A 17945-nucleotide genomic window follows, 5' to 3' on the forward strand; every position below is an offset into this window, starting at 1 on the left:
AGCTTGAGTCGTTTTCTGTTGAGTCGTTCTTTTTTTAATAAAAGCTAAATCAAAAATCTGCACTAGGTAAATAAAATTTTATTTCATTATTAATTTCTGATTTTTTCATATTGTTTTTATATGTTATTATTGAATTATTAACGAACTCGCAGGTTACTAAGGTAACAATATATTCTGAATTGAAACGCCGATAAAAATTAGACAAATGAAGAAGACTTGTCCTCTTCCGTACCTCAGATTACAGTTATCAACCGCAAGGGCGGTTACCGTAGTAACCACACTTGCCGGTTACTACGGTAACAATATAATCTGAATTGAAAAGTCGATAAAATTTAGACCAATGAACAACGAGACTTATCCTCTTCCATAGTTCAGATTACATTTATCATGTAACGCCCTCGCCGGTTACTACGGTAACAATATAATCTGAATAGAAAAGCCGATAAAAATTAGACCAATGGGCAAGACTTGTCCTCTTCCGTAGTTCAGATTACATTTCAATGAACAAGACCTCTTCCATATCTCAGATTACAGTTATCATGTAACGGTAACAATATAATCTGAATTAAAAAGCCGATAAAAATTAGAACAATGAACGAGACTTGTCCTCTTCCGTATCTCAAATTACAGTTATATAACGCCCTCGTCGGTTACTACGGTAACAATAATCTGAATTGAAAAGCAAATTAAAATAAAACCAATGAACAAGAATTTACGTCAGATTACAGTTATCATGTAACGCCCTTTCCGGTTACTACGGTAACAATATAACCTCTTCCGTAGTTCAGATTACATTTATCATGTAACGCCCTCGCCGGTTACTACGGTAACAATATAATCTGAATAGAAAAGCCGATAAAAAATAAAGCAATGAAAAAGAATTGTCCTCTTCCGTATCTCAGAGTACAGTTATGTAACGCCCTTGCCGGTTACTACGGTAACAATATAATCTGAATTGAAAAGTCGATAAAATTTAGACCAATGAACAAAATCTGAATAGAAAAGCCGATAAAAATTAGACCAATGGGCAAGACTTGCCCTCTTCCATATATAATCTGAATTGAAAAGCCAATTAAAATTAAACCAATGAACAGTTACCTCAGATTACAGTTATTATGTAACGCCCTTGCCGGTTACTACGGTAACAATATAATCTGAATTGAAAGGCGATAAAAATTAGACCAATGAACAAGACTCTTCCGTATCTCAGATTACAGTTAAACGCCCTTGCTGGTTACTACAGTAACAATATAATCTGAATTGAAAAGTCGATAAAATTTGGACTAATGAACAACGAGACTTATCCCCTTCCGTAATTCAGATTACATGTTACATTTTCATGTAACGCCCTCGCCGGTTACTACGGTAACAAAATAATCTGAATTGAAAAGTCGATAAAATTTAGACCAATGAACAAGAATTTACCTCAGATTTCAGTTATCATGTAACGCCCTTGCCGGTTACTACGGTAACAATATACTCTGCATTGAAAAGCCGATAAAAATTAGACCAATGAACAAGACTTGTCCTCTGTCAATTTTACAGATTAAATTATATTTAATTTTGTAAATTTAATTTTTGTAAATTTTATTTACAATCAGAGGTTAATAATTATTAATAAATCAATATATTTAAATTAAAAAAAACGTTAAAAATTATATCTGCAAAACTCTTACCGTACAGTTTACAATTTCATTGTAATTTTTTTGCATACTGCGTTTTGTTAGATTATTATTATTCACGGCCAATTTTTTTTTTTTGTTAAAAGTCATATTCACTTATACTATTTTTTTCTTTTTTTAATAAAACTACTATAATGACCTTTGCTAATCGATATTGCAAATATCATCTTTATCGTTAAATGTGATTTTACCAATCGAATTTATATCTGTTTTATTCCTTTTATGTTTTTATACTTTTTTTAATAAAACTATACTTCAAGTGTATTATCAAGTTTTTTTACACAGTTTACTAACAAGTACTGCTAGCTAGCGGCCCGATTCGTAAAGTTACATTAAAAAATGAATAAAATGACATATTCGAGTCCCGCGGATCATGAAATGGAAAAAAACGCTGTCTTAACAAAATTCGAGGTATTTTTTGAAAGTTTTCAGATCTAATTGAACTGAAATATAATTTTTTTACGCTTATTTTATTTATTTTTTCCCAATTTCATTTCACTGTTTAGGTAAGGTCATGTTTAGGACTACTGACTTCGTCGCCTCTGACCGACGAAGTTCTAACGAACTCCTGATATAAGTCCATCAAATCTGGAGAACAAAACGGGCAACCTATGTATGTGTGCACACACACATATATATTGTTCTCCAGATTTGATGGACTTATTTTGAGAAAATTTGCCAAAATAGTTTCCGTGTATGAAGCACTGATGGCATTTAGTTTTGATCAAAATTTGTTAAAGAAAACAGGAAGATTGAGTCCCGTATCTAAACTTTTTATTCAGAGAGTAGGTAAATTTTATCTCATAATTTAATAATTTAAATAAAAATTAATAATTGGCGGGAGTGGTTACATGGTCTTTCATCTGAAGGTCCCGGGTTCGAATCCCGGCAGTCATGCATTTTCACACGCTAAAAAACTGAAATTTCATCTCATACTCTGAAACAATACCTAATGGTGGTCCCGGAAGCTAATCAAGAAAGATTGCTGTCTAATGGTGATTATTTTCTTACTCAAATCGTGATAATTAGGTACGGATAAAATTAAAATTTTACTTTTTAAAAATATTTTTTGTTACAAGCAGCGAAACTGTTTGCACCTCTCCAATAAAAATGCCTGGTGCGTTGGTGTTTTTGCTGCATGTGCTCACATTTTTATTTGTCACCATGGCAACAGAAACTATTACATAAACCCAAAACTTTCGAACGTTTGCAGTCATAAAAATTATTTTACTAAATCTATAAAGACAATAAATCAAATGTTCCTATAAAATAAGGTAAGCAGAAAACCATAAGATTTAAGTTATCAGTACAGTTATTTCTAACGCGGAATGGTTTTAGAAGTGTAATTTCGAAAAGTATTTCAAAATATATTCTTTTATTATTTAAATATTTTATTTTATAATATGTGCTCTTTTCTATTACTTTTTACCTAATATAAGTGGGGATCTACTATTATTTTTTAAACTTAGTTCTTCATTGTTTTTATATTTAATTGGATGATTTCAAATTTGCTGTAATAAAAATTTGTTTCGTATAATTTCTTTTCTTAATACTCATATGATCAAAATCCGTTAACATGCCAACAACGCTTAAACATTTTTTATTGACGTTTACTGTTTAGAGACAATTGTAAAAGGTTTTAAATGACTAAAACAAACAATTTTGGTTAGAGTTTGTATTTGTACATGATAAAAATTGTACCAAATAACATATATACATTATTTGACTATTCAGGTGGCCAATAACCAGCTATATCCTGAAGGAATGTCTCAAATGGGTTTGCTCCTGCTGGAAGTCATTTACGCCATATAACTATCCAGCATCTATGAATGATTACCAAAACGGAACCTAAAACTTGATTTAACCACACCACTTCTCCACTGTATTAACTGGCTTAACTGAATCGACATATTACTAAGGTTGATCAGTTACGACGCGCGGCGATATCGTTTAACGTTCATACATCTAATCGTTCCCCACATTTAGCACTAATAGTTCTTTAAGAAAAAACTGATTAATATAACTAAACTGAACATCACTCCCAACCTAACATTTCTTTTTTTTTCCTGTTTAGGCTCCGGTAATTACCTTTCAGATAATATTTCAGAGGATGAATGAGGATGATATGTGTGAATGTACATCAAGTGTATTCTTGTACAGTCTCAGTTCGACCATTCCTGAGATGTGTGGTTAATTGAAACCCAACCACCAAAGAACACCGGTATCCACGATCTAGTATTCAAATCCGTGTAAACATAACTGACTTTACTAGGACTTGAACGCTGTAACTACTAACCTAACAAAGTATCTAGTCTAAAGAAAAATTTTTAAGCGTTGCGGGCATATAACGGATTCAACCACTCATATTTATAATTTATATTATTTATAATTATATTCATTACAATTTATTAAATTTAAGGGTTATTTCTTTTGTTTAAGTAGACCTTTATTACAATCTCTTATCGTTTTATTTTTGCCTTTGTGTGCCACTGATTGCAATTATTTTATATTACATTTTGGTGTTGTGCAAACAATTTTGTATTCTAGGTTTGATTGACAATGGGCCATCGTTTTTTTTTGTTCGTTCATAGAAAATAAAATAAAACTTTCGGTAATATTCATAAATTTAATATAATATTGTTACAGAACTCTACAAAATAATGTGGTTGAAAACTCCTTTTCAAATACTTCTATTTAGAGCAGTTTTGATAATTTGGTTTATCAACTTTCTTTATAACTAACGTCACTTGTACATTTAGAAAATAACAGTGCTACACACATATAAATTCCCTATATAGTTAATACAATTGAACATATTACCTTATTTTTGTAGTGGGATATAAACATCAGCCTCTACTAAACATTTATAAGATTAGTTAAAGAATGTTTAGTTATCCGTTTAGCAATCAATCACTCATCCGTCTCCCGTAAACACATCACGTATAACCGACTTTTACACGATTGGTATAAGTTGATGAAGACGTCCCTATCTTTTCGGGAACACAGATAAGTAGTTTTAATACAAATCAAAATAATTTACGATGCACGTCATATTAAAAACAGTGCATTAACATTAAATCTTTGAACAGAAAACCCATTATAACAAGAAACATTAATAAATTTTAACATTCTAAAAATAACTACGAAAAATTCACGTCCGACAGTGAAATTTTAATTTGTTCCAGATTTACAAAAAGTGATCGGTAACTTTAAAAACATAAATAAATATAATTTTGGAATTCCCCGTATTTTAAATTATTATTATTGTTTTTAACAACATCTAAACGACGTTGAATAAAGCAATAGAAATTATAATAAAAAGAAAAAACTATAATATACATAAAATAAGAACATAAATTTCATGATTAAAAAAAAACTTACAGGAATCTGAGAACCAAGGCGTTATACCATCCCATTTTGTACAGAAGCCTGTGGCTAGAAGTACCCAAAAAAAGCACAAGAAAGACTGCATATCTTCCTTAAAGATTCTCTTTCTCTCGCTCACTCCTATTATTTTTTTCTTTTTTTTTCTTAGAGGCGGTCCATAACTCTCACACAAATACCACACACTGAACGAAAAAACAGAAGGCTTCACTTAACACTTCCTATTATTAACTTGATAATAGAGAATTCGAGGGCGGCATACACGTTTAAATTTTTACTCAAGAAACATGGCAACGAATAAAAATAGCCTTTAAAAAACGTTACTAACGAAAATCATGTCTTAAAATCATAGCTCTTTATAAATGTTTCATCACATCAAAAAAAGATGTAATATAAAACTTACGTACGTTTTTTTCTATCTATACGTCTTGTCGGCGAAATAAAAACTTCAAAATATAATTTTCAAATACGGATCAATGTAATTTTAATTAATAAAGTTTTATTTTAGTTATTTTTAAATAGCACATTAGAAAAAATTTATATTTCAACCTATCAGCCTAATTTTTTAAATTATTTATAATTAAACAGTATAATTATTATTAGATAGTTAACCTATAAAAATTGAATAATTAAAAATCATAATGTAGATAAAAACTATTTCAGAAATCAGCAAAAAAGACGCATAACAATTCAAAAACGAATATACATAAATTATAAAAATATTACTTCTTTTTAGGAGGTCATTAAGTCGAACCATAAGTTCATAAAAAAAAATAAAAATATTTCTTCATAACAAAAATAAAAACTATACACGTACTACCCCAAATTTAACAAGAAAAAAAAATTAAATCATAATCGTAAATACATTGAAGAAATATAAATAATTTAATAAAATTTTAAACTATAAAATCGAACTTAAACTAATAAAAAAAAATTAAATTTTTGGACACAAAATCATCACTATTAATTTTATACTAAACAGGATCGGAAAACGAACATAAAATTAATAATAATAAACAACGACAGGAGTAATTTATTTTAAATGCGATACCGTACATCTAAACTTGTGCGGCTATTAGCAGAAGTAAAGGAATAATAATAGATAAACGCGGCGGCCGGACAAGTTGTTTACGATACGAAGAACGCCCGACGACTGACTGTTGTACTACTAGTGAGAGAGCCAGGTAGACTAGAAATATCGCACGTACGCATGCTCACCTGCACACAACATTTGGCGGGACATCATTTCTAACAGAGTTAACTATCTGTCTATATCTAAACAATCGTGCAATAACACTGTATTATTATTATTATTATAATCAAAAAATTTATTTTTAAAAAGCTACACTTAGATTATATTTTTATTATAGAATAAATAAAAGGTTGGTATCTTTACGTAAAGGTTGGTATTAAGTTATTTCTATTATTTCTATACAGGTGAATATTTTTTTTTTTTACATTAATAACATTAGAGAAGAACATCGATCGTCCGAATTACCGGTAATCCGAATTAGGATTTACGAACATTAACACAGTTTTATATATGTTGCATATACACGGAGAAATGTGAGAAATTACTATTTTCACTTGTCAACAAGCGCCGTGCGTTCTCTCCTATTACTATTATTACTACTACTGGAGTAGTTTTATCAACCATAAATGAAAAGATCTAGGTTTACCCTTAACTGATCACTGTATTCATTCTCAATATATTCTTCGATTTAAAATTATAAGTCATATACAATCAAGAAATGAAAAAAAGAATCACCTTTTTAGATCAAATAAAAAAGAAAAAGTTGACCGCTGTTCTACGTACATGCATTACATTCCATGACTGAGAAAATTTAATTTAAAAAAATTATGTAATAACGAAAATAATTTGAATTAATACACAAAAATTCGCAAGTTTTATTCGATTAAAGAACCATTAAGTTTTCTTCACCTTTATTTAATAAGTTATGTTATTACTATCGTTAGTCAAGAAAATACACTTGATATTAAGTCCTTTTTTAATGTGATGATTTTTAAAAAATTAGTACAAAATTAGAAAAAAATCAACAAAAAAAATCAATTAACTATTTCAATTAAATATTTTGTGTGCCGGCCTCCGTGGCGAAAATGGTAGCGTTTTAGTCTTTCATCCGGAGGTCCCGGGTTCGAATCTCGATCAAGCATGGCGTTTTCACTCGCTACATAATTGTTATTTTTATCTCATCCTCTGAATATTAAAAACTGAATTAACTTGATGAATTAATTTAGCAGAAGCTTATAGAGAAAGCTAGTACGTGGGAATATGAAAATGGAATCTTGCAGCTTATAAAAAAAGCCATATGTAACCGGAATTCGAATTAGCATCCCCGTTGCGGCTTAAATATCAGATTAATTTTTGGTGTATATAATCTTCATATAAATCTAAAAACTAATTTCTAGATTTTTGAAATTCCGAGTTTAAAGAGTTAAAATGGATTTTGATATTTTTTGAAACCCGGCTTTTTTTCATTTTTCGGTAACAAATGGAAGATATCAACTTGATTTTTGGAGTGTGTGTGTAATTTTAATGCAAATTCTAAAACAAATTTCTAGATTTTTCAAAATTCAATCTTGAAAGGGGTGAAGAAAAGTAAAAAAAATTTGAGCAATGCTTGCAAATTTTCTCCGTTTCAAAATATACTAAAGGAGATTCATTAGATTAAGACTTGCAAATACTCATAAACATAAATATCTAAAAACTGTTTTCGGGCTTTTTTGAATTTTGAATTTTAACCGGCTTTGCCCACGCTATATGGTTGCTTGCGTTTCCCGTCTCGGTCAGGAGATATTTAGCTGGTCAGGGCTCGCTTCGCTGGCCCTTCCCGTCTACCCAGGGAGCTCTGCCACCCAGACTCCCCTTGTTCATCAAACTCATGCTTGTAAGAATAATAATGATAAAATAAAAATTAAACGTGTTCAATTTATAAGAATTACAGTTTGGTCAGTACATGGCCCACTAGTTGGGTTTTAGATTTCCCGTCACAGCTTCACTAACGAAATACATAACGTAAATTACCATCATAATGTTACCAAATTTTATAATGATTGATTCAATGTCGGTAGCATAAAACGGCAAAGATGTAAAAACACAGTTTGTTTTTTTCCCTTAAAATATTAAAATTCAAAAAATCCGAAAATGGTTTTTAGATATTTACCTAAATAGTATTTTCAAGCCCACATCTAGTGAATATTTCGTTTAGTATAGTCTGAAATACGGAAAATTTGCAATCTGTTCAAAAGTTTTTATTTTTCTTCACCCCCTTTCAAGGTTGAATTTCGAAATATCTTGAAATTGATTTTTAGATATTGATATTATTTACGTGAAGATTACACACACTAATATCAAGTTGATATATTCACTTTTTACAGAGAAATTAAAAATCAAGTAACCGGAGCCAGTCGTGTCGCACATACAGTAATAGTGGTTGTGTTGATTGAGCCACCGAATACGTCGCACCAGTTAAAAATCAAAATTCAAAAAAGCCTGAAAATAGTTTTTAGATATTTATGTTAAGACCTTATCTAATTGCAAGTCCTAATCTAATGAATATCTCCTTTAGTATATTTTGAAACGGAGAAAATTTGCAAGCATTGCTCTTTTAGAATTTGCACTAAAATTACACACATACCAAAAATCAAGTTGATATCTTCCATTTGTTACCGAAAAATTAAAAAAAAAAAGCCAGATTTCAAAAAATATGAAAATCGATTTTAACTCTTTAAACTCGGAATTTCAAAAATCTAGAAATTAGTTTTTAGATTTATATAAAGATTACATACACCAAAAATTAATCTGGTATTTTCTTCCTTTTCGAGAAATTAAAAAAAACAGTACACTTCATTGTTACCCCATTTTTAAACTAGGAATTTCTAAAAATCCTTTCTTAGGGTGAACTTACATTACAAGAAGAATCAGTATACAAATTTTCACAAATTTATTTTGAGTAATTTTAACTGGGCGTTGATTATATATAGATATACTTGCACCCCCACCCCTCCCGTTCCGGTTACGAACCTATTGCATATAAGAAATTTTGTATGGAAATTAGTAATGAGTGAAAAATATTGTACCAAACCTTCAAATGAAAAATGACTTTTTATGTTTCATTATCTAAACGTATTTAACAAATTACATCATAAAAAAATGCAGTTCAATTACACAAGATTTATATAAATTTCAAAAGGTAAAACCTTAATCCTCTTAGATAAATTGGCTATCTACAAATTCTATGGATTGTTTATAATACGAACAATTCCCAACATCTTTCCAGATTATAGTATCCCAAAGGTATAGTTTACGGAAATTAATTTTCCTACAAACGTTTCCTTAGATTTTATTTATTAAAAGATGATCCTACATTTAAGAAAATTGACATCTTTTTGTATTTACACAGTAGAAAAATTTAACAATTTAAATTAATAGTTATAAATTCTTGTAACTAGTTTCACAAATAACTCGAGTGTAATTTTCTACCACTGTATTGAAGATATTGAGTTAGATTTTTAGTTGGAGAATTGACTTTTTTAAATAAGCTAACGCTTCCTTTTAAGTACTTACAGAGGGTTAGAAAACTGTACATGGAACTATTTTTACACAATTTAATTTAACTAAACTGCACATAAATAACAGTTCAGTTATTCTTTACGATAAAACTTTTGTAAAAATTTGCTAACAGTTAATATTTTGAGGTTACACCCATTTTAATTTACTCCCGAAATAATTTTCAACGAACGAACAGTTCGTTACTGAATTCAATATGCATGTGTGTTTCTGTTAATAATTTTTCTCTCAAATTTTGTTTTCGATTTCGGATTCGTATTAAGCATCGTCTGCGGATTAAAAAAAATACACGAAGTGTTCACCTCAAAATGGCCACCAAAATAAAAATTTTCTAATAATCGTTATGCAATAACGGTGTAAGACATCAAGTTGGTTAAAAAAACCGATAAAATAATAAATAAATAAATTATACTAACTTAGGGTTCGTAGAAGTTATTAATAACTTTCTTAGAAATGAATTAATAACTGAGAGAATAATAACAATAATAATGTTCGTTCAGTAAAGTCTTACCAGACTTTTCATTGATAACCCACCGGGTTGGACTAGTGGCGAACGCGTCTTCGCAAATCAGTTGATTTCGAAGTCGAGAGTTCAAACGTTCAAATCCTAGTAAAGACAGTTAGTTTTATATGGATTTGAATACTAGATCGTGGATACGGGTGTTCTTTAGTGTTTTTTTTGTTATCGGTGTTGCGGAGAAATACCATTTACGTATCCTCACAAGTGGGGGAGTTTCGGGCTCGCACGGATTCGGCTAGTTATTTTTTTCTAAGAGCCTAAGTGTGCCCGCACCCTACCGACTAAAATCCTATTTCACCATTCCTCCCCACCCGGGATCGGATAAGCAGTTAAGCATAGCTCAACCCCGGGGGTGCCTTTGAACTCAGGGGCTCAAGAGTCCCCGTGCTTCATCACCATCGCCCATCCGCTCAAGCGCAGACGAACGATGGCTCCACAGAGGGCTGTCTTTCCCCCCTTCGCTCTCCGGTCAATTCTTTACCAATTGTCTCAGGTCTTTTGTTATATCAAATTGTATCTTCTAGTAGTGCCTGTTTCGGGTCTCAGTCTTTTACTTTATTACCGTTAACTTCTTTTATTTGCACTCAACTTGGTCTACTTTATTACGCGGTTGGGTTTCAATTAACTACACATTTCACATCTCAGAAATGGTCGACCTGAGACTGTACTAGACTATATTTCATTTAAACACATAGATATTATCCTCATTCATCCTCTGAAGTAATACCTGACGTGATTCCCGGAGGCTAAACAGGAAAAAAGATAAACTTTTCATTGATAACTGGTTTAAATATTGTAACATTAATCAATAATATGATAATTGTGTCATAACCAGATCGTTGTAGGTTACTTGACTTATCATAAAATATTCTCTAAAATGTCATAACATTCTCAATAATAATAATAATAAAGTCAAGAAAATGTTACAATGGTTAAGAAAAGATTGAAGAGTATTCCTGAAACTTTCCTCATCGAGCCGAATTTATTGTAATATAAGCATTAAGAAATAAAACCGATTCAGCCTATAAGTGACACTTTTACTCTTTTTATCACAAGTTGCTTAGTTAACAGAAATATTTTTAATATTTTTAGAAAAAAATAATTCAAACAAATACGCACTTCAGGCACATAAATATTACAGAAAAAATCCAACTACATCAGGACCAAAAATTTATTGAATTTATAATCTGATTTTTAAAAAATAGTAATACTATATTTTTTAAAAATAGACTTTATTTAAAAACGATGTAATAATACAAGAAACAGCTGCTCACCAAGTAAAGGTATAAAAAAATAAATAAACAAATCGGGGTTACAGAAGAAATAAAGAAAAAAATCCATAGGATATATATAGCCTACGTATTCAAATGTTATGTATTTATATCATATTAAGTTGAAGTAACATAAGATTCCTCTTCTGTTTATTTTTATATATTCATGTATTAACAAACATATATATACCCCCGTAATAATAGAATGGAAAACAGTTTAAACCAAAAGATGACAACCAAAGTCGGCATTTTACCATAATCCCCTCTTACTTAACGATGTAAAACAAGAGAACATTAGCATATTACTATTTATGCACAAGAAATGCAACAAAACAACGAACAAAAACCAAAGCAATAGAACAAAAAGAATAGAAGAAAGGTTGCGAGGAACATTATGTCAAAACGCGAGTACAATGGTTGTATGAATTGTAAAAACAATGATAAATGAGTGTTCTTTACTTAATCCATAGGCTATATAAATAATACAATAACAAAAATACGGATGAAAAAATTTTTGTTTTTTACATTCTTGGAAAAATGTTCAAAGAGAATGCAAGATGTTATGTCGTTAGCCTTTTAGACGGTTGAATGTTACTTCTGATAGGAACCACCTGCTTAAAATACTGAAGTTTACTTATTGCTTAAAAACTTGATTTAAACGGGTACTAAATTCTAATAAATTAAAGACTGACTCATGAATATCATATGCAAATTATTTCTCAATATATACTGATGACATAAAGAGCAACAGTGTCATAATATTTAAAAAAATTAAATGTGAAATCTTCCCTCTGTGCACGAACACAACTTTCTCTAAGAAATTTAAAAAAAGTGTATGATGTTTTTAAAAATAAGCAAGCATTATGTTCTTAATGTATGTTTATTAAGAAACATTTCTTAATACACTCATTTGAATAAATTTCCTCTAAGAAATTGTCCCGTAAATGCTGTCTTCCCCACATTGAGACAAGCTGTACCATCTCATGCGTGTACAGATAGGATTTACAAATCATATTTTACCTGTTCTAAAAAAAAGTGATTAACATTTGTGAATGAACGTAAGGAGGTGGAAAGACGTCAACCGCTGTTGGTAGTAGTTATGATGGTCGTACATGGTTGCCACTGCTCATAAAACTGTGCAAGAACGCATAAATAGAGCACTCGTTTCGTTGTCAATCAAACGTAATACATATAAGAACGTCACATATCCATTTCTAATAAATTTGGTTTATAAAGTTCAATGAAATTTCACGCTCATTCCAACAATTTAATTTTCTTTATTATTTTTTTTATATCAATTGTATTCACATTACCCCAGCAGATATTTTATTATTTGAACTATATTTATTGATTTATATTAATTAATCTGTTATTAATTTAGAATTTTCTTAAAAAAAAAATACAAGTTAAATACATGTAATAGACAACAGATAATAAATAATGTTTAAGCGTTCCATATAACAAGAAAAAAAAAATTATTACAAAAATCTTACCGGGCAGATTTAATTTATTAAACAACGAATAATCATAAGAATTGTATTATTTCTGTAAATATGATATATCACTGCGTTTTGTTAGATTATTCTTTTATTTTTTTTTTTATAAATTACTGATTGTTTTATGGAGTTATTATTAAAATTTATTGTGCCTTAGAACAAACAAATTGAATTTCACGGCCAATTTTTTTTTGTTAATAGTCATATCATTCACTTCATACCATAATTTTCCTTTTTTAATAAAACTAGTATAATGAACTTTACAGATCAAAAATTCGTGATGTAATATTGCACTTATTACTTTGTAAGTGTAACCCTTGATTGTTATCGTTAATTCGATTTTACAAATCAAATTTATATCAGTTTTATTTATTCCTTATTTTAATAAAACTAATATAATCTCTTGTAAATTAATACGTTTATTTTTTTTAAAGAAGTGATGGAAATTAAAAAAATATTTCAACTTCAGTACTTTCATTTACATAACATTTACTATTAAAACAAACTGAATAAATTTTCTTTTAAATTTTATATTTCAAATTGTTATTATTATTATTATTATTATTATTACAATAATAAAACATTATCAAGTTTTCGTACGCTACCTAGTACAATCAAGTACTGCTATCTAGCGGCGCGATTCGTAAAGATACATTAAAAAATGAATAAAATGACAAATTCGAGGTATTTTTTGAAAGTATTCTTTATTGCTAAACTGATTGAACTGAACTGAAATATAATGTTTTCACGCTTATTTTTTTTCCATTTCATTTCACTGTTAGATTAGGTCATGTTTAAAACTGTAAACAACAGTGGTCCGGCGAAAATTGTACCGCAATTTATGGGTTTAATAATATTTATAAAGTTGCATTAAGTAGATACTCTAAAATGAAATAAAATTAAAAAATTACCACCTCTTTTAACGAACACAAAGAAGATTGACCTTGGTGGGATTAAATAATTGTGACCATTATAACCGGATGTTCGGAAAATAAATTAGCAGCACTGATTTTTTTATACTTTCATCACGCCGAACGTCTGTGTATCTAGTAAATGTAGTCGTCATTCTACTCGAATAATATAGTATAATAAAAAACATTTTTTTATTTTTAAATGTAATCAGCTGGTAGTTAGATAAGTTACTATAATATTAATTGGTGGTAATATCATTAATAATATCACTACATCACTACAGGAACATCGATAATCATCTAGAATCGATAAACAGACAATCATTGGTAATCATTAATACTTATGTTACGATGTGTATGATTATTTTATATAAAATTCAATGTAGATTTAATGTAAATTTGTGCACTAATTTGAGAAAAACAAAACATTAAAAAGTGTTCTTTATAATATGCTACTGAAATCGGTAAGCCATATAAGAACACGAAATTAAGAAAACGTTGACTATAATTAGGTAATTATCAACATAGTTATTCATTTTTCATTTTAAACTTTTAAGGCGTGAAACAATCTTATTAAATTTACATAAACACCACCTATAAATAGCATCTGTTGCTAATGACTAAAAATAAAAAGTCGAAGGTATTAAAGAAATACACTGATTAATGGCCAACATTGGTGTTATCCAACATTACTCTCGTATGTCTAGGATTTAATCGATTAGTCTCTTTTTCTTTTGTTTATACAGAGTGTTTATTCAAACATATGTTTGCAAAGGATTTGTTATCAAGTCACAGCTAACGAAAAATTACACCCGGATTTTAGTTCTTCCACTGGAATGAGATCATACAGAAATTTTTAATGTATAAAGAGTAAACTTGATGGTTTTTTTAATATATTTTGACCTGAAAAATCGAATAAAACTGGTTAGAACTGTATCTCCCGTAGTTTTCATATGTCCAAATTAAAACAGAAAATTTCGGTGATGAAAAACTAATAGGTGCGTAGATTTTATTCTTGAAAGTTGTAGAGAAATTAATTCTGAGAAAGGTGATAAAATCAAGTCTATGAAAAACAAAAAACTCAACTTTTATAAAACAGAACAAAACTTAAGAGAAAAATATCATGAATTTGCAAAAATTAAAAACAGTTGTTTTTATTATAATAAATTTAGACCTTCGAAAAACTGCCGGTCTCTATGGCGCGAGTGGTAGCATCTCCGCCTTTCATCCGGAGGTCTCGGATTGATCTCATCCTCTTAAGTAACACCTAATGGTGGTCCCGGAGGCTAAAAAACCCTTCAAAAGATTAGACGGGCGACACCAACAGTATTCTTCGAAATTAATTTAATACTACTCATTGCTCTCATAAAATTCTGGTTAGGTGTTAGTAATGAACGTTAGGCAGGTTAGTTGTTTTTGACATAAGACATAAATTTTATTGTGTTTTGTTTAATTATATTTCAGAATCAAGTTATTGTTTTTGTGTTTTACTCTAAACTGTACCTATATTTTTTCAATTGAATTTGAATTTAAAAAAGTGAAATTCCGTTTGGAATTCTTTGTTTTGAAAAATACCGCGTCTCTTCACTCATGTGGATTATTCTGATTTGATTTTTGTGTAAGGCTTTTACGATGAAAGTCCTCCAGATGTGGTGGAAGAATACCGATGTAAGTATCCTGGATGAGTAGTGCCAAACTTTAAAGTATTTTGTAGAATTTTTAATAATCTTCGTGAGAATTGTACACTTATCAGCGTTCATATTTCCTCTCACTGTCAACCGGTACATGGTGATTAAAAGGAAAACATTCTTCAGGTGTTACAGCTTAGTCCTACAACGAGCACTAGATGAATTTCTAAACAAAATTTCAGAAAGTACAGTACGGAGAATATTACATAATCACGGACTTATCTGGAACTTTTTAACATGAATTTCTTACAGCGTTTGAAAATTTCTCATTGGTGAAACGAATTGAGAAGTATTAATTTGATAGAGCATCAACACATTTCACGAATGAAGACAATTCTTAGATGAAAAATTTACTGGTAAATGGATCGGCCGTAGAGGATCGGTAAAATGGCACAGATCTCGGGTCTTTACTCCCTTAGATTACTATTTTTAGGGATGGATGAAATGGGAGGTACACTAGCAAAAAGTAGACATACGATGAATTGTATTCTAAATGCTGTTGTCCGCAACAAGGAACGCGATGATATTAGGTTGGCGACAGAAAATAAGGAAACGAGATAAAAAAGAAATCGATGTCAATGTAAGAATTTTTGAACATTTATTGTAAATTAATATAGTATAAACTACTACAGTGATTATTTTTTATTAAATAAACCTAAAAGTGGGTTAATTTTTTAAAGGTCTAAGTCTATTGTACGAATAAAAAGATAATTTAAAAGTAAAAATAAAAAGTAGAATTGATATATTCTATCAATAAAAAAAGTCTTAATGTTTTGAAGTAATAATTATACGATAAGAAAAGTTGACAACACAGTTGTCCTTCAACTTTCTGGTAAACTTCGGTGGATTGTTTCTGATGAATGACTTACACTAAAATTCGCGCGGTTGCGGCGTTACTAGTGGCGACGGTTGACTGTAACTAAACTAATATAATTTCACAACTTACATAGAACAAATTTCGCTTGTACGGTAGGTTGTAATTTTTCTTGGTATAGTCACGAGGCTTAACGCACCAGGTACCAAATCAACCGGGTGATCGAGTTCGAGACCCAGCTAGACCTAGTTTACTTTCTTACATTAAATATTATTCATTTATTTGATTCTACCGCTCACCTGTGAGATCACAATGTAGCAAGCTACTACAACAGCTGTACGTCAGTGTTAAAATAAATAATTAATATTTAAAGTATAAAAAATAATTTGGTTGGCAACCTTTCAGAATTTATATTTCTCGGTCCAAGAGGTCGAAGAAAAGGGAATTTCCTGCAGGGAAAAAGAGAAATTCCAAGATGGGGGACTGCGACACCAGCGCTCCTTGTGGTGACAGGAGCCAACAAACTATTAACGCAGTATGACAATATACTGTAGTATGTTCAGCTATGAGAAACAGTCAATGAGAAGCCATTGCAGCCTTCAATTTCCTTCAATTTTCCAAATGATTTTTATCTGGAAAATAATTATGCCAACTGCAGGAGTGTTTATTATCTTACGTCAAAATGTTTACAGACTAACCGAAACTATAATGATTAACCAAATTCGCATAATTAGGACGGTGTCCAGAGCGCCGAACAAACGTTCTTTTACTGCTCGTACTGATCTGATTTTTCGAGAACACAAATGGATTTTTAGTTCTAGTTTGGACAGATTAGTGGCAAGTTCATAGTATTTTACGTATTCTTCTTTGTAGTTTAATCATAATAAATTTTAAATGTCTACGTTTATGTAGTTAATATTAATTACGGTGCAGTGGACAGAAGAGGAATCACTGTAGATCGTAGAGATTTATAAAAGCAACCGATGTCATGAAATATTTAACATGAAAATCATTATTAAAAAAAATTTGAAAGAAGACGCGTGAGGAAAACAGCTGAAAATCCTGATTTCTTCAATAGAGATTTTCGAAATTAGAAGTCGACATTGTTATAAAATTGTTGTAATGACCACATATATATTGCGATTTTATATCAAACATCAATTCCCAGCCAGCATGTTTTTTGAATAACTCAGTTCGTCACCAACGTCGAGGTTATTTAGTTATTTTTTAACCGTCCCCTTAATAAGATCATACCACTCATCGCAAATATAGCCGAGTTTTCCTTACGAAACGACATCATGGCTAGATTAATAACTGACATTTTTCGACGTCTCTGCTCTCCGACGGTTCGTAGAAGATTTATTGTAAAAACAAAACCCACAAGCGCTTCCGAACTATTTACGAACAGTTTATTACAGGTTGGCTTGAAATTCTATATGCACCCTATACTCTAACCCCACATCCCATACTCTAACAGGACTATATAACGGATTTCTTCTAATTAAGAAAAAAGAAAGAGAAAATAATAATGAAAAGAAAATCTAGATGGAAGTAAAAGGAATTCTTTTCTCTGAGTAACGGGTCCGTT

The 17945-nt window shown here is 30.2% G+C and overlaps 1 protein-coding gene across 2 annotated transcripts in view; it reads right to left on the reverse strand.

Moving 5' to 3' along the window:
* The window catches only part of LanB2 (laminin subunit gamma-1), a 771247-nt gene that overhangs the window by 256341 nt on the left and 496961 nt on the right, over positions 1–17945 (reverse strand). Inside the window, exon 1 of one of the 2 annotated variants that reach the window (XM_075373887.1) lies at positions 5064–5412. The exons of the other annotated variant lie outside the window; for it this stretch is intronic. Coding sequence (XP_075230002.1) covers positions 5064–5154 — 91 coding nt within the window. The 5' untranslated portion in view covers positions 5155–5412. Of the gene's footprint in view, positions 1–5063; positions 5413–17945 lie in introns of those variants that run through there. 2 annotated transcript variants of the gene reach the window in all.

This window comes from Lycorma delicatula, chromosome 8 (assembly GCF_047948215.1).
Source record: "Lycorma delicatula isolate Av1 chromosome 8, ASM4794821v1, whole genome shotgun sequence".
NCBI classification, from domain to species: Eukaryota; Metazoa; Arthropoda; class Insecta; order Hemiptera; family Fulgoridae; genus Lycorma; species Lycorma delicatula.